The sequence below is a fragment of the Letharia columbiana genome (assembly GCF_014066305.1).
Source record: "Letharia columbiana isolate WasteWater2 chromosome Unknown Sc0000060_s1, whole genome shotgun sequence".
Taxonomy (NCBI): domain Eukaryota; kingdom Fungi; phylum Ascomycota; class Lecanoromycetes; order Lecanorales; family Parmeliaceae; genus Letharia; species Letharia columbiana.
The window spans coordinates 63,172-85,057 of NW_023501104.1; the positions used below are offsets into that span (position 1 = coordinate 63,172).

At 47.5% G+C, this 21,886-nt stretch overlaps 7 protein-coding genes across 7 annotated transcripts; 3 read left to right on the forward strand and 4 right to left on the reverse strand.

Moving 5' to 3' along the window:
* Positions 1-357: 357 nt before the first annotated feature.
* On the reverse strand, positions 358-2,540 carry HO173_011281 (uncharacterized protein; the record flags this gene model as incomplete). The annotated part of the gene is made up of 2 exons (XM_037313162.1): positions 358-2,230; positions 2,509-2,540. 2 exons carry the CDS (start codon positions 2,538-2,540, stop codon positions 358-360), a joined length of 1,905 nt encoding a protein of 634 aa, XP_037159957.1.
* Positions 2,541-2,806: 266 nt separating this feature from the next.
* Positions 2,807-4,018, forward strand: HO173_011282 (uncharacterized protein; the record flags this gene model as incomplete). The annotated part of the gene is made up of 2 exons (XM_037313163.1): positions 2,807-2,995; positions 3,095-4,018. The coding sequence occupies 2 exons, from the start codon at positions 2,807-2,809 to the stop codon at positions 4,016-4,018; spliced, it is 1,113 nt and encodes a 370-aa protein (XP_037159958.1).
* Positions 4,019-4,391: 373 nt separating this feature from the next.
* HO173_011283 (uncharacterized protein) lies at positions 4,392-7,829 on the reverse strand (the record flags this gene model as incomplete). Its single annotated transcript, XM_037313164.1, has 3 exons — positions 4,392-4,587; positions 4,648-7,531; positions 7,592-7,829. 3 exons carry the CDS (start codon positions 7,827-7,829, stop codon positions 4,392-4,394), a joined length of 3,318 nt encoding a protein of 1,105 aa, XP_037159959.1.
* Positions 7,830-8,352: 523 nt separating this feature from the next.
* HO173_011284 (uncharacterized protein) lies at positions 8,353-9,041 on the reverse strand (the record flags this gene model as incomplete). Its single annotated transcript, XM_037313165.1, has 2 exons — positions 8,353-8,881; positions 8,938-9,041. The coding sequence occupies 2 exons, from the start codon at positions 9,039-9,041 to the stop codon at positions 8,353-8,355; spliced, it is 633 nt and encodes a 210-aa protein (XP_037159960.1).
* A 568-nt stretch (positions 9,042-9,609) lies between these two features.
* Positions 9,610-10,973, forward strand: HO173_011285 (uncharacterized protein; the record flags this gene model as incomplete). Its single annotated transcript, XM_037313166.1, has 5 exons — positions 9,610-9,972; positions 10,076-10,151; positions 10,230-10,670; positions 10,724-10,864; positions 10,918-10,973. The coding sequence occupies 5 exons, from the start codon at positions 9,610-9,612 to the stop codon at positions 10,971-10,973; spliced, it is 1,077 nt and encodes a 358-aa protein (XP_037159961.1).
* A 1,294-nt stretch (positions 10,974-12,267) lies between these two features.
* On the forward strand, positions 12,268-12,625 carry HO173_011286 (uncharacterized protein; the record flags this gene model as incomplete). The annotated part of the gene is made up of 2 exons (XM_037313167.1): positions 12,268-12,274; positions 12,375-12,625. The coding sequence occupies 2 exons, from the start codon at positions 12,268-12,270 to the stop codon at positions 12,623-12,625; spliced, it is 258 nt and encodes an 85-aa protein (XP_037159962.1).
* Positions 12,626-15,164: 2,539 nt separating this feature from the next.
* HO173_011287 (uncharacterized protein) lies at positions 15,165-17,557 on the reverse strand (the record flags this gene model as incomplete). Its single annotated transcript, XM_037313168.1, has 4 exons — positions 15,165-15,538; positions 15,600-16,845; positions 16,916-17,188; positions 17,252-17,557. The coding sequence occupies 4 exons, from the start codon at positions 17,555-17,557 to the stop codon at positions 15,165-15,167; spliced, it is 2,199 nt and encodes a 732-aa protein (XP_037159963.1).
* Between the last annotated feature and the right edge of the window lie 4,329 nt (positions 17,558-21,886).

Below are 21,886 nucleotides of genomic sequence, written 5' to 3' on the forward strand. Positions count from 1 at the left end.
TGCAGCAAGTCAGGGCCGGGGCGAACTGACCGTATTCGTCAGTCCATTGGTAAATTGACCAGTCAATGAATGAGTGTGGGCGATTTGTAAGGAGACGGGACATCTTTGACTCGATCAGACTTACATCTCAATGCAGCTATACCCTTCGTAAATTGTAAGCACGGGTATGAATGCGTGAGTTGACGAAGATGATAAGAGCATGTGCAGTGAAATCGCTTCGAGGCAATATTTCTTCATCGATCTCCGAGAGGGTATCAAGATGGCGAAAAGCAAATGCTAGGCGGAAGGCTGGAAGGGTACAAAAAGCCATGCAAGGTGAATTCCGCCTCTGCTTGCATCAATTAGGACGGCGCGGAACTATCGGGACGGCGACCTCGGGGATTCCATCCTGGCCCGTAAGTCTCTAATCAGCGCCTTTGCCTCTTCCACCTCCACACCATCTTGACACAGCTCATTCGCTAGCTCCATAGCTCTTGCGAGACCGCCCCTAGCGAACTCCCATCGGGCAAGCCACATCCGCGCTTTCGAAGTTATATTAGTAACCCCAGTCCCTGGCCGTCTTATCTCGTCATCATCGTCCTCTCCAGGACCTTCTTCTTGTGCTAGAGTCATCTCCATATACGATGCGGCTTCATCTTGCTGCTCCAATTTCTCATGCACAAGGGCGATCTGATATAACATCTCAGGATCTAGGACTCCTTGAGGAGGTTCTCCATTGGTTGCACCGGAGCCGAAGGAGCTTCCTTGATCATAGTATGTACCAGCCACCAGCGCCCTCTTATAAGCTTTGATACTTTGGATTGGCCTGTCAACCTTATCGTAGCAGCTAGCGACCGCATGCCACATTTTAGGATCGTAGGGTCGAAGACTTGCTGCGCGTTGATAGTAGAACAGTGCGTAGAGATGCATCTCGAGTACTTCGTAAGTCTGGCCGAGTCCATACCAGGCTCGATAATCTTTTCGATTGACGTCTACTGCGCGCCTATAGCTTTCGATCGCAGCGTGTGTGTTTTTCATCTCCACGTATTCATGACCCATCAATGTCCACGCTTGAAGGAAGTCCCGGTCCAAAGTTAGTGCACGGCGAAAGTACATGACCGCCTTTTCGTGCTCCGATTTGAGTGAGTAGTAGTTTCCCACGACACAGCAGGTCTCAGGTCTGAACTTGTCCGTTGCATTTGCAACCTGAGCCAGAAAGGCAAGCTTAGGTCTTGCGGACATGACGTAAAGTATGTTTGAGTAATGATCGAGAGCATCAATCCTATGAGGATCGGCATGTAACAAGGCCGAGAAAATGGACTCGGCTTCATCAAAGTCTTTGGAGTGGTAGAATAGCAGCGCTCGCTGTGTCTTTAGGAACTGGCTTTCAGGAAAGATCCTTTCTAGATCATTCAGTTGATTGTGCGTCGTCTCTGTTGATTGATAGAGTTCTTGGCTTGCATAGAGATGGAAGACCAAGGTCATGAGATTCTGCGGCAACTCTCGGACAATGCTCTGAAGTTCCTCGAACCGGTTTAGTAACTCGTTCAGCTCGAGCCAAGCACCCCAATTGAATGGACATAGATGAACGCTTCTGATCAGCCAAGTCTTGGCATCTTCTTCCGTCTTTCCTTTGGCTAGAACGATGCCGTACAGGTACTCTAGCCACCCCTGATTGCCGCGCTCCAGGCCTTTGGCCGCTCGGTCTGCAAACCAGCCCTCAAGGCTCCGCGCCAAACCCACAAGTTCTTTGTTGACCGTCCCGCCCCCATCGGCTGGTCCAAGTATCGATTCGCTGTCCTCATTCTTTCGCTTTTCTCCGGACATGTATTTAGCGTACATTGACAGGAAAAGAGACTTCTGACTCAAACGAGGCAAAGCATTGCTTAGAGGTATTGAATCTGTTTTGGTATTTGGACTCGACTCTTTCGCTTTTCCCTTTGCTGCTTTTGTAGGCGTGCGGGTCTTGGCGTTGGGAGACGTAGGAGTCAATGGGCCTCGAGGTAGAATCGATGGTATGAAGACGGCAGCACAGCGGTCGTATTCTCGGCAGTCAAAGTACGACTTTGCCAATAGATATTTTGGCAATTCTTGCGCTTCAAGACGAGCCTCTTCGAGATTAGGGTTGGAGGAGAGCGATATAGGCAGTGACGGAGGTAGGTCCACATCTGACATTTGAGAATCAGGGTCTGAATTGAAAGAGGTAGAAGTTGAGAGGGGTTCTGGGAGTGAGTTGGAGAGTTCTGCAGCCCTGATAGCTAGTCAGAGCCAATCTAATAACTCTGAGGAGGAGAACCTAAGTCTACCATTTCGCTGACTGGTAGAGACAACGCTCTGAACACTTAACCACGGCTTCTTGCAGTGTTCTTCGCAGCTGCTCTGTGTTACTTCGGGCGAACTCTGCCATTGCGGCGCGACAGAATATACAAGAGGTTTTAAGAAGACAACCGAGGGATCTCAATCAAGTCTCATCTGATGGAGAACGTGAATTCCGCAATCGAAAAGGAATCCCACAAGATCACAACTCACAGGAAGAACATGCGTAGCTTCCTGATATTCATGATGTCGTAGACAGACAATGCACTCAATCCCAAGTCCAACCTGTTACTAATTCTTATTGTCGGCGAGCCCGCGTTGTTGACAAGCACGACAAGACTAAGCACGTCGGAGTTAATTGGGAGCTCTTCCGGCGCTAATGAAGCTATCCCTGCCGTCGATCAGGATCGCGAGCATCCGATGGGATCCGAGGGATCAAAAAGTCAACAAAGTCAACAAACTGCTTCTAAATTCCCCGCAATTCTTTCTTCAATCCATTGACTTTCGCAAAATGCCTTTTCTGGCGACTCCCCAAAACTTACAGCAAGCTACGGACGGTGAAGTGCCAATACCCACCACCATGTCCTCGTCCAACAAGCTCAAGGACTTTGAGGCCGTCTTCCCCAAGCTCCTCAAGGACCTCGAGGAGAATGCCAAACAATACAACATTCCAGAAGAGGCCTTAAGATGGTACTCAGACGTACGCTCCAAAAGTCCAACCCCTTCAACTCCGTCCTAAATCCATTGAAACTGTCTCCACATTGAATTGACCGCGAAGCTAATCCTTTCAACCCTCCAGTCACTCTACCACAATACCGTAGGCGGGAAATGCAACCGCGGCCTCTCCGTCCCAGACTCCACCTCCCTCCTCCTCTCCCGCCCCCTCGAAGAAACCGAATACTTCCTCACCGCAACCCTCGGTTGGCTCACCGAGCTCCTACAAGCCTTCTTCCTCGTCTCGGACGACATAATGGACTCCTCCATAACGCGCCGGGGCCAACCATGCTGGTACCGTAAGCCAGGCGTGGGTATGATTGCTATAAATGACGCCTTCATGCTCGAGATGTCAATATACGTACTGCTCAAGAAACATTTCCGGAGCCATCCAAGTTATGTGGATATCGTTGAACTCTTCCACACCACCACCTTCCAAACGGAGGTCGGCCAGCTCTGCGACCTGCTCACCGCGCCGGAAGACCACGTCGATCTCAACAACTTCACGCCCGAAAAACACCGCTTCATCGTCATCTACAAAACAGCCTACTACTCCTTCTACCTCCCCGTCGCCCTCGCCTTGCACTACCTCGAGCTCGCCACCCCGGAAAACCTGAAGCGGTGCGAAGACATACTCATCCCGCTCGGCGAATACTTCCAAATCCAAGACGACTACCTCGACGCCTACGGCTCTCCGGAGGCAATTGGCAAAATCGGGACGGATATCCAAGACAACAAGTGCAGCTGGATCATCAACCAGGCGCTGAAGAGGGCGAGTCCGGAGCAGAGGAAGGTGCTGGATGAGTGCTACGGGCGCAAGGATGCCAGGAAGGAGAGGAGGGTCAAGGAGGTGTTCGAGGACTTGAACTTGGAGCAGGTCTATTTGGATTACGAGCAAGATGTTGTGGGGAGGATTAGGAAGATGATCGAGGGGGTCGATGAGAGTAGCGGATTGAAGAGGAGTGTATTCGAAGGGTTTTTGGGGAAGATTTATGGGAGGAAGAAGTAACATCTCCCATGCGAGCAAGAGGGAAGAAAGACGCGCGACTTTAGAGGAGGAGCAATTCAACATGGCGATGTATGGCGGCCGCGTTTGTGCCGGACACGTATATATTTCACATTGATGCGTGCGATCTGCATCGGGGAAATTTTCCGATGGATAAAGACCAGATAAAGTACCTAGAATCATCAGATTTTGTACATGTACACCCCAAAGCCTAGAGCTTTCCATGAATCGTCTCGACGCCTTGCTATGCATCTCAGGTCCAGCGACAGCGGAATGAGTTCTGTAAGGAGCAAATTACAATCATAGAATGGAAGTGGTATAGTAGCACGCGCCGATGGAATGCAAGGTGTTCATCTGAAGGACAAAGCGCAGCAGCTCATCTCTTCTCCAGAACGTCAGCTTCCTGCTGCTTCTCCGTCGATTCATTGGTGGTTATGGGAGGTTCCCGAGGTGCTTTCGGCTGTTCGGCAACAGCTTTGACTTTCACAATGTCGACGAGGTGATCTCCAATATCGCCGGCGCCATCGATCTTGGAGATTCGCGACTTGAAGAATTCGGTGTCACGAAGCATCCTAGATGTTCAATCAGGATCAGTATTTTCAGATGGGATCGCAGAAAAGGTTGATGCGTACCGTTCTTTCCCAGCTACCGTTTTGACGTCCACATCGTGGAACGCCTTACCCCATTGCTCACGGTAGCTGCTGAACACCGGATCCATGATCATCCGCACTGTCATATCTGGCAAATGCTTGCTGAGCACTTTATGTAGCGTCGTCGTCTCCTTTACCAGAGTTTCCATGTACGGGCTCACAGCCTGGTCTGGTGATGACGAGTCCCAGTTGATCTTCCTCATAACATTGACATGCGTAGTAGCCCGTCCACTCATGATATCCACTAGCTTATCGTTGATGCCGCCTTGATGCTCTTGGTACAGTCGCTTGACCTTGTCGAATTCCACCATCAAGCTTCCAGCACCAGGGGAATGCCTTCGGACGAACTCTCGGACGTAGGGCGTCAGCGCGGTGACGAAGCTCAGAGCCTGAGATGCAAGGGCTAGGTGCTTCGTCGTGATGTTCTTCAAGCCTGCGCTTCTCGTTGCACCGGCTCCGAGGATGAGCTGCGAGGATCGTGAGTTGAAAAGCTTGAGGTATTCGAGAAGTGATGGGGTAAGCTCCTGTGTCATGCTCGGTATGCCAGTCATTAGCTGCTCAAATTGGCCGATGCCGTTCAGGACGATGAGGGCTGAATCAGGAAGAAGGAATCTTTGCTCGTCAATGATGGCCGGGCGTGTCTTGTCCTTCGGGGTAGAACCATTTGTCATAGCTCCGTTGGTTTGTTGATCGCCGTTTACACCGTGAGGTTCATCGCTCCATATCATCGAAGCTCTGACCCACGGCTCGATCTCTTTAGTGCCAGCTTCTATAATCTGAGATAATACTTGTGAATCAGAGTCATCAAAGTCTTTCGCGTCCCATCGGTCAGCATCCATGCCTGCTACAAGGTGTTGCCGCTCTGCGTCTGCCGCGTGGCGTACGTAGTCGACGATATGGGCGTTAACGACGGTCTTGAGCGCCATGCCTCCTCGTCCGGATACCGCCTCGCACTCGTCTGCAAAGAGCCTATTAAGATGGAAGTATCTTAGGAACTGTGGTAATGGAAGCCGTGTGCTTTGCTCTGACCGGACCTTGAGAATCTTTGTGATTTGAGTCTGAGCAATGTCCACGGCTTGGCCTAAGAGATTTGACATATCTAGTGTCTGCTGGATGTCTTCCTGTTGGGCTGTCTCAAGAGTCGCTAAATTGGTCGGAGTGGCGCCTATATAGCTATTCCAATCCGCGACTGGTGGACTCATAGGAGACCTTGGAGGCTTTGTTGCCGAAGCGCTGCTAAAGCTACTAGTAATGTCCAACACGACCTTGACCTGAGTCCCCAGTCTGCGCAAGGCTTCACCAACGTTCGAGTATATCTTCTTGAGCATAACCTCCGCATCCTCGGGCTCAAGAGCACGGAGATTCCTCGCTAAGAGACTAGACTTCTCTTGTTGTGTTAGATGTCTACCACCCTGAGTAGATGCCGACATTGTTGACTCGTTGTCGTCATCGCTAGAACTCGGCAGATGTCGTCGAATCAAAGTCTTAACCTCTTTCCAAACTGCCTCTCGGTAAGCGGCTGTTGCAGGCTTCACCGAGTCTGATTTGGCCAATCCATCAAGATTAGACAGGAGGACTGCGCGCAGCGACTCGTCAACTTGTAGGTAGGCCGGATATACGGATGGCGTCCTAGCGTGGGTGCCTCGAGATCTCTGGGAAGCCTTGTCCCATCTTTGAAAAGTAGCGTTTGAAGACACAGTGTCGACGTGTCTTCGCAGATCAGAGAGCAGAGCTTCCAGAAACCTTGCCTCGAAGCTTTTACCTATCCTTTCCCTTAAAGACGCAATCTCGGCACTGGCGCCGTCCAGAGCTTTAATGCCTCGCAGATCGACGAGGTTGCCTCCGCCAGGTGTAACTTCATTTGAGTCCGATGTTGTAGGCTCCGATCGCTCTCCTGCTATCAACCTCTCCACATTGGTCAATCCTCGCAAGGCTTCCTCGATGTTATCTTGGTCGACTTGGTCCTCACAGCGAGCTACGGCATCAACAACATCACGCAGTTGTTGGACAGCGTCGCCTAGCTTCCGAACATTTTCGCGGCGCCTTCGCATGGCAACGACTTTGAGACCTCCGACGGCCATACTTTTGTCCAACCTGGCCAGGTCTGCTCTCAGCGCCTGTATCTTGGCTACAGAAGCCGACGCTTCCATGTGCAAATCCCGTAGTGAGCCAAGGGCTGCAAAGAAGGATGTGGAAGCCGTAGAGATGGATGATATCAGATGAACCTCCACCGTATCCATATACCATGAGAGTTTCTCTTGCAGGATGGCATTGGATGCTAGCGCTTTCCTCCCGCCTGTCCCTGGCGTCGGTGAAGCTCCATTTGCCCCGGGGGGAGGACGTACGATTTCTGATCGTTCACTTACGATATCGAAAGTCCTAGGATTTTCCAGATGAAAGTTTGGGTCGAAGTAGACTTGGGGGACGGTGGATAATGGCGCCACTGGAAGCGGTCCTCGCCGCGAAATTCCTCCACTGCTCTTTCTCTTGGGCTGTGGCCTTTCTGGTATTGACCCAAGTGCTGCGAGTATATCCCCTGGTTTCTGAGCGCTAGATATACTTGCTTGTCGACTTTGATGACCCGGATTTAGAAAGCCTGACAGCTGCTCACTTTTTGAAGAAGCTCGGGAACTTCTGACTTGCGACGGCCCTGTACCTTCGCTCTCCTTTGCACGCTGAAATGCATCGTATAAGGACCCCGCTTGTTTGAGGTAGGGTAGGAACGACGAGGATTCGACGTGGGAAATGTTCGTTAGAGTGACCGGAGGGATGTCCTTGGCGGAAGGGAGCTTCTGTGCGCTGGGGCCTGAAGCATGCGATAGAAGACCTGTGCGAACAATCGGTGGCTGCAGAAGAGTTGCGATGGCTTCTCATAGCAGAGATCAGTATTTATTCGCAAACGTAACTAATCAAGAGTTGCACGAACCATTGTTGCCCGCCTCTGCTATGGAATCTCTACTCTGTGTCGCCGTGTCCAAGACCCCGCCGATTGATGTAATAGAGCTCGCGGTTGAGCCTCGACGTCGGTTATGCCCATACCGTCCGCTTGAGCCCGGTCTCTGAGGCGTGTCGCTCTGGGGGAAAGCGTACTGAGAGGTTGATGATGGGCTGACAACAGGCGATCCTTGGGTGTCGAATGATTGCCTCGGTTTCGAGGAGGACATGACGATAGAGAGGTTGACGGCATGGGGACACTTTTGCGAGATCTCGTCTCCATCAGTTCAATCGCATGATGATTGCTAGCTCTATCTACAGTACAAAATCCGAGCTCTCTGCCAAGCCCACTCGTGTATGGCGCTACTCTAAAGTAGAGTAGTGTTTTGCAAGCGCGCGCCGTAGTCCGTCTAATCTTAATCGAGTACTTGGCACCTTGGCAGATGCAGGCGACAAAAATCCGCCCCCAATCGAAGCTCACTTGGGGGCTGCCGCTTTAGCGAGGGATCCTTCCACTCATCAAGACCTTCTGGTTCGAGCATCCAGAAAAGCGCTCTCGCACAGCCCACCCCAGCGGCCTCAGAGATGGCTGCCGAGGTGGGGTATGAAAGGGAGCGGTGCCCCGCCCATCCTGGCTCTTCAGTCCTTGCTCTTGTGACCAAAAGATTAAGACCACCATCTCCCCCATAGTCATCCTCGACTCTATCTTTGTTTCATGCGGTCATGAGCCGAAACGACGTATCGCCAGCAGAGCTACTGAAGAGACCTAAAGCAAACCGCTTCAAGCAGGATCGTGTTGACAATTATGGATCCGCCAATGTCCATTTCATGCTTCAACGTCAGGAAATAGAAAAGTTCCGCCGTAGCATCGATTGCCGGTTCGGGGGCCAACGACCACGACGGCAGGTTTAACTTCACATACGAGGAGATGTCCTGCACATCAGCTTCAAGTGGGCTCACCAGGGTGGGGAATGCTCTCGGCAGGTGGAAAAGGGCTCTGAACAGTGAGGTTCCGCCGCTGATGGATTTGATGGCACTTTTCGATCTTGCGACTGCGCATGGGTTTCTTGCGAAAGTTTGGCGTTTCTCGATTATTGGCTCCGAGGGTCTAGGGTCGTAAACGGGACAGGTTACTAGGGAGAGAAGATCCGCAATGTTATTGGCGAAGTCATGTGAGAGCGTGACGATAACATCTCCAGCTGAGTTGTTCGTTAAAATGGCAGGGGGAATCGATACTCCAGCCTGGTAAAAATCGATGAGTTTAGGTGGCATGGAAGAGACGCTGTCGGTCATAGTCAGTGACGGGCTCATGCATTTAGGGTATTAAGTCAGCTCTACCTTGTCGTTCGTGATGCCGGTGGCTGAGTGCTTGTCATCCTGCTCATCGGTGTGGAGTGTGCATTTGTACCGTTGAACGATGTCGCGCTTGATCGAGTAGACATCGATCCTGTACGGGTTGAGATTATTGAAGATGCTGTACTGCTTAAGGATCTTAAGGATGACGAGTTACTCGAAATCTGTGACGAAGAAGCTTTTGTGGAGGAAGAAAATCTTGAAGATAATGAAGTTGTCGTAGCGTCGCCAAGCGCAGCGACAGCGCTTACCATCCATATCGTTGTCCAAATCATCGTTGTCTTAGGATGGAAATCGTTGATGGTTTTCTTAGGGACCCACTCTCTCACTCATTCTACGTCGTGCGCTGGATCAAGTTCGTCCTGTCGCATATCAAAAGAGACAGCTAATGTAGGTTTCTGATGAAATCTTTGAATATGATTGCCAAAACATATTTCTTATTAATAATGCTTATGGCCTCTCACAAAGACTGTATGTCATTACGATATACCGTAGTCGAAAGAACTCATGAGCGAGATATCCAACGAAGCACTGCGACATTGACGGTCAAAATAAAGCGAGTGCGCAATCCTCCGTCGGTATTTGATTCAATACCGAGCGATATCCTTGCCAATCTCATGCTCTCCATCTCTTCCCACAACAATTCAATTCACAAACATGAAAACACTCTTCATCACTCTCCTCCAATTTCTCCTCCTTCTCAAACCCCACTTCGCCTGCGCAAGAGGTAAATATGCCTTCGCCCCTTCATGCCTAACCGCCGCCAACGCGCCCTTCATGCGCGAAGAAATCACGCTGGTGATGGAATCCGCCGCGAGCACCAAGGCCGCACTTCGCAACCCAAATGCCGACACAAATAGATTCGTTCGGTGGATGTTCGGTACCAGCACGCCTGCGTACGACGCTTACGCAGCGCCGCGAGCCATCATCGGTGGCACGGGCACCGGAGAAGACGACATCATTGGCATGGCCGGTGTGACTGGGGAGGTCCCTGCGGAAGAGGCGGAGGGAGGCGACGTGGTGAGTCACTGAGTTGGGTGGTCTTGTTTGTCGTTGTTGTTGGCGGGTTTGCCGCATACGGTCTTCAAATAAGGGTCTTGATTCGAGGCTGATCTGATTCAAGATCTTCTATTGCGACATGAGCCATATGAAACCTCTATATAACGAAGAAGGAGTTCTCGTGCAGTGGTATGATAGATGTGAGTCTCTCATTGTTCTCTCTGTGCCCCCCTTTTCTCTGCAGGCCATCCACCAAATTTACTAACGTCTTCATTCAGCCCTCAAAAGCTACAATGACGCAGACCCTGCCTATCTACTCTGCAGAGACACCAAGAGCAACTTCCGAGGCAACTTCGATGTCCCGAGCGCCCTCAACTTCGCATGGCAGAAGGTCGACGGCGAACTACCGGATGCTCCGGATACCATCATCATCTGCCCGTGGTACGTCGAGGCCGGTTTGGCGGCCGCGTACCAGGACTCGGGAATTTTCGACGATAATTTTTTCACCCGGGAGACACGGTTCTGGCAGGGACGGTCCACGCAGCGGACTTACGCGCCGATCGATTACTATAACCTGTTTGATAGCGGTATTGCGCATGAGGTTGGCGTTACGCTTGGCTTATTCTTGGATTCAAACCATCTCCTAACGCTGATGATACAGATGTACCATACTCGGATCGGTAACTTCAGGGATGATGTTGCGGGTGGAAATTCCTACAGTGAGCACCAACATTTGATGAAGGCCATGTCTCTGAAGCTGACCAATCGAAAGCCTGGGCGAATTGTCGAACTCTATCGTCAAACCCACACCCGGACACAGGCGCACCGCGTAATGTTGGCAAGTCTCACAGCCCATCACCCTTCATACCATCTCTAATCATCCTCACAGATAATTTCACATTTCTCACTATCGGTAGGCACTATTGAACACGGCCTGGGACTTCTGATTTCGCTGACTTGGAGAAGCAAACAAACTCAGAAATCTGGGACGAACGATCAGTTCCATTGGCGGGGTGGCTTGAATGGATTTGCTTATAGTCGATAATGTCCGCCGCTAGAATAGAGAGGAGTTCTTCGTGAAAGTAGGTTGCCACGCTACTCATCAGCGGCGGCAGATACGGTCTGATAAAGCGCGATAGTAGGCCAATACGGGAGATACATACTCTGAAAGTCTTGCAAGCGCGGTCCTCTCCTTTTGGGGAAATTTGGACAATAACGAAACAAGCCTTCGTGAGGGGCAGATGTAAGATTGTTCTGCGTCGTCAGTGTATCTGGATGATATGTCCCTAGCGTCATTTTCTGTCCTGCATGTGCGCGTCTGTAGAGCGGCACTGCTGCCTTGTACTTCCTACGAGTCACAAGTGCAACGGCTAAGTGGTCGAGGTTGAGTAGCATATCAGGGCGCCCTTCCTCAAAGATGTCTTCTCTCTTGTCCAGAGTAAGCCTAAGGAGCTGGATGGCTGCTTTTTCTTGCGTTAACCGAAAAGCACGGTTGCTACGTTGCTCAGTGCTGTTAAGATTTCTGGGTGACCAGGTCCTAATACTTCCTTCATCTTGCCAATCACGCCTCGAATCATCTTCTCGGCCTTCTTGTGGTGCTCTTCGGTGCTGATAACTACGGCCAAGCCGTCCGTTGTCTTGAGAACTTCCGGACCCTCTCGACTGGAGAAGTCTCTCTTGCACAGAGAGGACCCGGTAGTATAGTTCCTCAGCCTCTGAATACTTTTCTTGCCCTTTCTTTGTGATCGCAAGATCTTGGGCACGTTCCAAAGTATCCAAGTGCTCTGCGCGAAGGACCTAAAGCTTGAGAATGAGCAGAAGCTGATCCATTTCCGGTCTCACCCATCCGAACGTGTCGATGTTGGCGACATGCCACCGAAGACCGCATAATCCAGCCTAAAACGCCAGCATGACCACTGCCCATCCCATCACAACATTCTCGGGCAACAAGAACGAGGGGTTTTAATTAGGCGCAAACTGGTGATACGTTGATGTCAGTATTCGTAGTCAGCTAGGCTAGTCAGCCCTTCTGGATCAGCTTGGAGTGCATCGATACTGATATTGCATTTGCGTACCCGCAGAAGACTTTCTAACAAAGCCCAACCCTTGCTCCACCATCCCTTTCCGACGGGATCCTGATTTCGTCGATCGGCAATATCCTCGCCGAGATCGACGAGAAATGTTCGAAGCCGGCCTCTCGAGCTGCGCTGGTCGGTCTAGGAGGAGTAAGGTGAATACTTAGAAAGCTATATCTTGACAGGTGCTAATGCTCAGGAAAGGAATTCTCAACTCGCAATTGATTACTCCAGATACAAAATGGTGAGTGTCCGGTCATACATAATCCCCCACCATCTCCGGAGATCAAGAGACGTATGTGCGAAAGACGACCTGGTGCTAAAAATGTCCCTCAATTTTCCATATAGGGCTCTCTCTTGCTGAGTATGAGGCCTCACAAGCGCCAGCAGCAGCATCGGACCCTCACCAGAAAGGTAGCGGAAGCGATCGCGCTTCCGAGAGTTTCTTGACAAGATACGGGGAGAGAGAGAAGAGTATCGGTTTGAGGAAGGAACATCTCGAGACAGTCATTAACGTGTCCACCCAGTCTGAGCATTACTCACCAAACCGCAGGCAATTCCTCAATCGAGATGGCAATGATGGATCAGACGAGAAATGATGAATACGAATTTGGAAAACCTTACAAACGAAAGCAAAAGGAAAAAGAAAAGGAAATGGGCGGTGTTTGGAGGGGCGAAGACAGCATCATGAAGGTTTCAGAGGAAGACTCGCATGGTCAGTCAACGCCCAGACGCTCGAATGGCTAGGAATCAAGACAAGATCCAGCCACTTAACTGGCATGAGACAAACCCCATCCATCTATGAACCGAAGTCTTTAAGCTTTCTCACTCTCGAGTGACTGTCACTTTGACTTGAATGGGGTAGACAGAGCAGGGGAGGTCAGCAAGAGACGAAGATGAAGGGGGTGATGGGGGCAAAGATGCCTGAGTTTTATGTAAGGAGAGATACAAAAGTCGAGATCACTTTCAGTGAAAGTTAAGTATCTTCACGCCAACTATGATGATGGCATAGCCTGACGATTGCGCCGCATGGTCGATATTCAACCTATACGCAGGTGACCAAAACGTGCTTCTCACTCACTCGCAACTCGTACCGACATAGCCGCTTTAGCAAGTGTGCGAGGTGAGCAGGGGTACAGCCGACACCCGGTCTCGGTGATGAATATTTTCTCTTTGGAGAAAACGGGTTAGATTTTATCCTTCCGAAAGTTCTAAAACCGCATGCTTGCGTCTCGACACTATCGAAAGGAAAGGGTCGTCTAGATACTATCGGATGGTATACGGGAAGGCTCAGATTGGTAGGGAAGCCTTAGGGTATGGGGAGGCCTAGGTAAGAGAATGTCGCAAGTTACGGTAGGGTAGGGACTGAGTCGTAGGTACCGCTTGCTATAATGTTGTGTCCTTCGTTGTGTCTTGCGTTATGGGACAAGGCTAGATCCCAGGAGGTGCTTTCATCTTACTCTCTCGGATAATAGATGGCGGCTGCCTACTCAGGCTGTAGTCAGAGCGGCAAGCTGCAAGTTGGTGAGCGAAAGGTTCGACTTGAGGCGATCAGCGTTTCCACGATGTTTGTCCGGGCTCATAGTGAGTGTTAAGACTACCCAACACCTACGCAATGGAACGGGGTCATGCTAGAAGGCCTTGCCGGCACATGTGGGCGTCTACGCGATACAGACACGACCGGATCATCCAGTATCTCATCCACCATTGTTGCGCCTGTGCAGGGTTCGGAGATTTTTACCGACTTGTGTACGATGGCCTTGTATGATGCCGTGCGAGGAGTCGATGTTACCAGCACAAGCTGGCCAGAAACATCATTGCAACTTGAGCCATGTGTGGAGATGTGAGGTAGTTCTGCAACAAGCTAATCCACGCTAGGTATTAGCCAAAACAAACATTTCCGGTTTGATGGCTGTGGACCTAGTTCGAATCCTGGCCAGTTCGGACAATGTAAGCGCCAGGCGGAGCACCAATTGTGTCAGCTGATAAGGAAGGAATTCGATGTCAAGAGGCTGGTGGTGTGCTGATGTGCAGCTCTAGCGCAAGCCGATAGGTCGTGATAGGTAGTGGATGGCAGGCTTATCGGGCATCACGGGAGCCTGCAGCGGCCCGCATGAACGACAGTTTTAGCCGATTTGAAGGTGGGGTTCTCTCCTTAGTTGGATCTCATCTGGTCTCTGTCTCGTCTCTGTGAAGCTTCACTATTGATCCTGTTCCTTTCCACCTCGCTGGTGGATCTGTCTCATTGCTGAATTTCACATTGATGCTGGCAGTGCGAGATGGTTGAAGTGTATGGTTGACATATACCAGTGCTAAGAAGAAGGACACAAGCCGACTGATAGGGGAAAAATCCGCCCGTTCAAAACCCAAAGGTGTACGATGCTCATCTTAGTCCCCTTGCTTGACTCACGTAACATCTCACAGCTCATGTCTCTAAAACATCTTTCTGGGATGGTCAACGATGCACGTCCTTTAGTCACCTCTTAGTGTTCCGTACAAGTACTGAATTGGAAAGGTCTGCGAGTCTAACTTCTGCTCCATCAGGACCATCGAGCACGCTAGCACTCAAACATGGAACGCACATTGTCAATACTGTAACCCAACAATTGGTCTCCGAACCCTCATCTAACGAACTGCCAGCACAGTACAGGTTTTGCGGTAAACAGTGTCATAATGCATCGTGGTACGGCACCTACCATTGCCACAGAAGGTAATAACGATGGAGAGGAAGATGCTCTGAACAAGAAAGAAATGCAATCGGCGTTGGGAGGGTGTTGGAACGGGGGAAATGAAGAGATGTGAAATTTCATATATGAGAAGTCAAAGAGCAGAGCGTTTGATGATAGGTCTTTGCCAGGTCATGGCTACCTTTTCATTACCACAAGTTGAATCATAAGTCCTAGTTCTCCCTCGTCCGGTAGGGTTGAAAGAGATTAGATGTCCGAGTACATTCCCGGTCAAGAATGGCTGGCTCACTGGGGGCTGAAAGAGATTGTCTCCTGTGAAGAGAATTGCACTGCTTTAGAAGAAAGACTCGAGGAGTCAAAGGCCAGCACTCTGTCTCTTCGAAGCCACTGAAATCACATCATGCAATCTCAGCATCTGAATGGGAAGATTCGCGAGCATCTAAGAATCACTTCAAGTCTTGCCATACTCTGCTTTGGGCTCTACCATATTCATCTGAGCCTCTCCCTTGGCAGCACCGATAAGCAACTGCAACTCCTCATGGTCTTCCACGCCCACAAGTTCGACACCAGATCCGACCGTCCTGATGCGCGTATTGAGGCTCATGGTCCGAAAACGCTTGATACCAGCACAGGTGTTGCTTAGATCCTTAGTGCTCACCTTAGATGTCTGAGCTAGCACGAGGAGTTCTTCTAGCGTGTCCCAACAGCCGGATCCTCGCCGGAAAAGAAGAAGATGTGAAATGTGGGCCAGGGCGACGACCACATAGACGAGGAGAACGGCGATGGCTAAGTAGTCTGTTGCTCTTGACGCATTGAAAGCGTAGCCTGATTTGAGAGGATCGTTCAGCTCTGTTCTCTTGCGCTGATCAAGAAGGAGGACGCTCACCTGTCAGATAACCCTGGAATGCCATTGCCGTGTGGGAGCCCGTCCCAGTTGGCTTCGGACAGAATAGGTAGTTTGAGGTGACATTTTCGCATTTTGAACGATCATTTGTGTAGACAATCTGGCCGTCATGCGTGAATACTCTCTCGAGGCCCACGCGCGACATGCCGTCCGCAAAATAAGTGGAGATAATGGGCTCATAAACTGCGGCTCCGCCGTTGACAGGCGGGATGCTAAGGTTGGCTGCTACAAAGACGTTTTCAAGACCTGTCGTCAAGCTCGATGCACTCATTGTGGAGTTGGGTCCCTGGTTGTTCTGTGTCACCGGGCTCAGAGCCTCGAGCCAAGCTCTGTCGGCGGCCACATGTCTCCAATCTCCGTTATTGACTGGTAAGGCGGTTGTTCTGAGATTGTTGCGTGAGACCTCGTCACTGATAGCTACGCTGACAGGGTTACCCCAGGCTTTCAAGGTAGTGTTAGTCCTCGATGATTCCATCATTGTATGCACAACTTTGTTCCATCGAGCATCTATTGAACACACAAAGCCGTCACGAACAGTTCCTGTATTCGATCGAACGGGTCCCAACAATACTAGTCCTGCTGTTATCGACGTGGCATTGGCGATAGCAACCCAAACGGTTGTGAATGAGGTGTTGTTTGTCAGGGCGTTGTGAGACGTGCCCCATATTGGCTTTGGAAGCTGTATGGTAACGAACTGCCGTCCGGAGCTGTTGCTTTGAGCCCAAGCTTTGTATTCTTCGAGCAATGGTAGAGAAACCGTCGTGGTATTGCTTGAGAATGTTTGGATATCAGGGGCACAGACGGTCCGGACAGCTGACGCTTGTGAGGTGATACTTCCCGAACGCTGCCCTCTAGATTGGTAAGGTAGAGGATACAAGTGCCCGGGATTCCATTGCGGGTCGTACCAGAAATAGTACGCGACCTGAGAGGTGGCTGCGTGTGGAGCGAACGCCCAGGTCTCTGCACTTACGGTGCTCTCTCCTGGCCAAACGTCCAAGAATCGCGAAATTCCAGTCTCTTGCGTCCCGATTCGGTAATTGTCTTTGTACAACGCGTAACTATAATAACTCTCAAGATTACGAGATCCTCGCGATATACATTGTTTGAAGTTTGAGCTATTCGTTCCAAGGCAAAGAGGACCCCCAACATTGTTTGCAGTCAGTTGATCTGGCCAGTAGTCAGAGGCGGTCCCCTTCACGTAATAAGCAGTGCTGAAAGAATGCCAGGTCTTTTGCAAGCAGAACTTTCAAATCAGCAAACAGTTCGCTTGACTGGGGGAAGAATTAAATTCTACTCACAGCGATTCGAGGTAGCATTAAGATCGCGCTTGCCGGACCTACGGCAAGGGCAAGGGTGCAACCCATTGTGATCTGCGCAAAAAGCTGTGCGCCTTTCCGCTTACAGTACCAGGTCCCCGAGACGCCGCCCCATAGAGCTGACGACCATAGGTAACTGGGACGAGCGAACGAGAAGCCAGCAACGGCTATTCCTAAAGGAATACCGTCTCGCAGCAAATAACTTCCGATGACATGAAAGAATGTTGCTCCAACGCCTGCAATTACGAGAAGTTCCTGGCTTGACGTGATCAGCATGTGATGGCTGAGTACTGGTGCATCATTGTAGGGTATTGTTACTTGAATTTTGGCGGCGACTTGAATGAACCCAAGAGCTAGGGCATCCCCCTGATCGGTATTGGAAGGTTGAAGATGTTCACCGATGTAGAAACCGCCTAAATTAAGTCGAAGAAGTATAAGTGTGACGGCGAGTGGTGGAAGATGTACAAGACAGCGGCCGAAAGCGGCTAGAGCAGAGTCTTCGATGACCACCTTTTTGGGCTCGAGCTGTTGCAAGTAAGGCAGCGAGAGTGCACGTAGAAAAGCAACGATGTCGAAACCAAGACTCCGACAAGCACGCGCGAAAATGCCAGGGGTAGAGTGCATTATGGCGACACATCAGAACTGAATAAACACTGGGACCGTCGCATTCTTGTGAATAGATAGCTATGCATCGAGCCGTCCCCTTTTGAAGTGGAGACATTTCAAATAGGTTGTGAGTACCTACAATGGAGACGCGCAAGGATGATTCAGTAGAAAGGACTCACCGCACAGTCTTGCCCTCCAATGGCCTATCTCATTCTGCCTAGGGTGGAGCGCCGATGAAGCTCGCCAGACCATGTATTGTGAGAGGTTGCTTTCCAATGGCCTATCTCATTCTGCCTAGGGTGGAGCGCCGATGAAGCTCGCCAGACCATGTATTGTGAGAGGTGATGACGTGGCCCGCGAATTTTTGAGATGCCTCAGTTGCCTGAAAAGGGTTTCATTCGAGGCTGACGTACAGCAAAGATGATTGTTTTAAACTCTGCTGATGTTTCTCACCGCTGCGGAGCTAGGACCCTCACATTGGGTCTTTCTGCATGCATACTCAGCCCGCCCTCAGCCGTAGACTTGGCCAAACCCGGTCCGAAGCCTCGGCTACACTGCCCGTAAACACCCATCTCGGATATTGAATGATTAGTAGGCTTCCCGAGAAGCTATCTTGCGATAAGCATGAAATATGCCGACATCGTATAGCCGGTTCCCTAGTTCATCCTACCATAGCTCCCTTCGAACGTGGACGTGGACTTGCAGAGGACGTCATGGTTGCGGATGCTGGTTGTTACGCCGTTATTGGATTTTGCAATAGTAGTGTTTCTGTGCAGAGAGAAAAGTTTGGCACCCTGACTGGTTGGTTTGGGTCAGGACCATTCCGGAAGACTAGACCTACACCAAGGGGTTGGACTTGCGGTGAGTCGCCAGACCTGCGCCAAGTCCAGCACCCGAAGCTACAGCCATACACAGCACAGTAATCACTGCAAATGTCCAAAAAGCTTTGTGCGGGCTGTGATTTCCCGTGGACGGAAGAAGTGGCAGGTTCGGCTCGTTAGGGGCATGATCGTGCGATTTTTCCGGCCCAGCGTAGTACTTTTTCGCGTCCGGAAGAAGAGACATCTGTGGCCCTGTGTCTGACACGACCTCGATTTCGGATTGTTTTGTTTTGTTCATCCTCCAGACCTAAATTCTGAAATCTTGAGCTTAGCGAAAAGCTAACGAAGTCCGGAGAGTGACACAAGTGACAGAACCTTATCCACCTCTGTTTTGCAACAGCTTCCTCGCCGATTGGCTAGAACCTTAGATATGAGAAGGCTATGCTAGCATGACCTGGTTGTAGTTGGACGTGAGATTCATGGGTCAAAGTATAAATGTTGAGACAAACGATTAGACCTCGGGGCAAAATAGAAGGGGCCGAGCCTGTGTGCAGAATCTTTTTTGCAATGGAATTGGCTTACTGCTAGGCACAAATCGTGCAAAGCACTTCAGCGGGGCATTGTTATGGTAGCTGCATGGCGCTACGCATCCGGCAAGCAATTTGCTGACAGGGAATTCCATCCTGAATCGAGGGTCTAACGGGGCATATTGCTGATCGCAGAATTTCTGCATTCTGTGTTCACCGACTGACAGCGTCAGGCTTAACGGAGTGTAAGTGTGTATGGAATGATTTTCACACGACAAATGTCGGAGGGTAGAACTCCCCACAGCCGAGAAATTATTTACTGTGGTGCGCAGCCAATCTTTCAAAGCCTTGTCATAGCTTCGAGGTAGACCAACAGCCGCTTTCCGACTCTCAGCATCCAAGGCTGTAAATCGGCGCATACTTTCGACCTTGGCGTCCTCGCTCAGCCGAAAGCGACGCTGTAGACTGCGGATCTTCGCAGCCTTGTCAAGCCTTTGTTGTAATTTCTGCGTTCACATGCACTGAGTTTGATGCTGCTGGTATTCATTCCCGCCAACACATCATATTGATACTGTCGATGCTCCGGTTTTAGGTCTTCAGCAAAACTCCGCTTGCTGAGGGGTGGAACGTATTCGTATAGGTATGGTATTTGGTAGACGAGGTGGATGTGCAACATATAGAGATATCTAATTATTAAGCGTAGATACTCTCGAGACTAGACTTTTTAGCTAAGTTACTAATAATAGTATCTACGCTTAATTCCGAGTCGATTATAGTTTAAAGAATCCCGGCTAGAATTATTCTAAAGCGATATTAGCCATAGTCGAGGGTAATACGCTTAGTCTATTAAGGATCGAGGGTTCGAGAATACTTAAATCTTCTATTAAAAATTAGAAATTTGATTTTTTTAGAGGATCGCTCGGGAAATAGTCACGCCGAGGGCGGGTCTCGAAGTCGAATATTTTCGAATAGGACGTTCTATTTCAATAAGATTTTCGAATAGAATAGCTTTATTTTAATAAGAATATTTCGAATAGAACGTCTTAGAATAAAGAGTCTAAATAGACGCTCGGGAAATAAAACTTCGAGGCTGACTAAGATAGGCTTAAATTTAATTTATATACGCTAAGGCGAGGCTATAGATTTAAAATATAGTTTTATTTTTATATTATATTAATATAAAGACGAGATTAAAGATCTTTTACTTAATAGTCTCGTAGATAAAAACTCTAGTAATAATATTTTAAGCTCCGTAAATAAGCGGGTATTTAGAAGTCTTCGAGGGAGTAAACCTCGGAGTATAGGGTATATTATTCTTAAAATCGTAGATCTTTCGAAAAAGAGTTCTCGAAACGTCGCGATTTTTATACTATCTTCGAAACTCGAGGATAAGCTCTTTAAAGGGGAAGGTATTATTAGAAATAGCCCTTACGAAGATCTTACGAAGCCTCTACGAATAGATATTTAGATTTAAATAGGGGTGTCTAACTATTAAGCGTAGATATCTTCGAAACTAGACTTTTTAGCTAAGTTACTAATAGCGAGTTAATTAATTAATTATTAAATATAATATAATTTTATCTTATTCTTAATATATATATAATAGTTTTTAGAGCTTTAAATACTATAACTTTTATTATTATTATTTTAAAAAAGTATTTCTTTACTCTAAATCTCGAGTAGATCTTTTCTTTTAGAGATAATTAAAAGAATCTTATTAATATATTATTCTTAAGTTATTAAATCTTCGAATTTCTATATCTATAAGATAGTAAGATCTCTTTTAATAAAACTGCGTAGTAGCTATATAATTATAAGATCTAGATACGTAGTTAATAGAATAGATAGATTAATTACTAGATAAACTAATAATTAAAGAAAAAAGAAGAGAAAAGAGAACTCGTAAATATTTAAGACTTTATTAAATATATTAAATACTCGCTTTAGCTATATAGCTTATAGTCTAATAAATAATATAAACGAGTTTATTAATTCGCTTTAAGTACTTTTACTCTTATAATTATATTTCTTCTTAGAAGATTTAATCTTTAAATCTTATTATTATTACGTCTTATAATTAAATATATATAAACTTATTAATATTATTTACGCTATTTATTACTAGCTTAAATATAGTTTAAACTAATATATATTATAATAGCGTATTTATATTATATATCTTAAGATCTTTTTAAGTATATTATTATATTTATATACTAAATTATAATAATATTACTATATATATTATTATTTTAATTAATAGAATATAGACGTAATATTATCTTATTACGATATACTATTATCGCTATTATTATACGCTATTATTATATTATTACTTTATAATTATAATAATTCTATTATAATAATTATTAAAAATCGCGTTAATAAGTATAAAAGACTTACTTTTAATTTAACTTTTATTCTTTTTAATAATAATATTAACGTCGACGCTATTATAAGTAAATATTCTATTCTTCTTTATATTTACTATTTTATCTTTATTTATTCTTATCGTAATATCGCGATAGCGAGTTATATATTATTATAATAATATAATATATATATCGATTAAGATAATAGTTAAATAAGATTATAATTATTTAAATTAACTTTATATATAATAAGTATCTCGAAGAATACTTTATAATACTTTATAAATAGTATAAGAAGTATATTAATATATTAATAGTAATATTAAATCTTCGCTTTTATAATTCTATAAGTTATTAAATACTTATAATCGTTATAGTCTTTATACCCCGCGCTATTATTAATAGATATTTATATTTATTTTAAAGATATACTTAACTAAGAAGATTATTAATTCTCTTTATCGCTATTTTAAACGTCGTTTATAAATAAAAGAGATATTAAATAATTAAGAGATTACGCTAATATATATTAATTTCCTTTTATTATTATTATATATATACTCTTATATATAATTTTTATATAATTTATATCGTATTTTCTATTAATTTACGCTAGCGTAAATATAA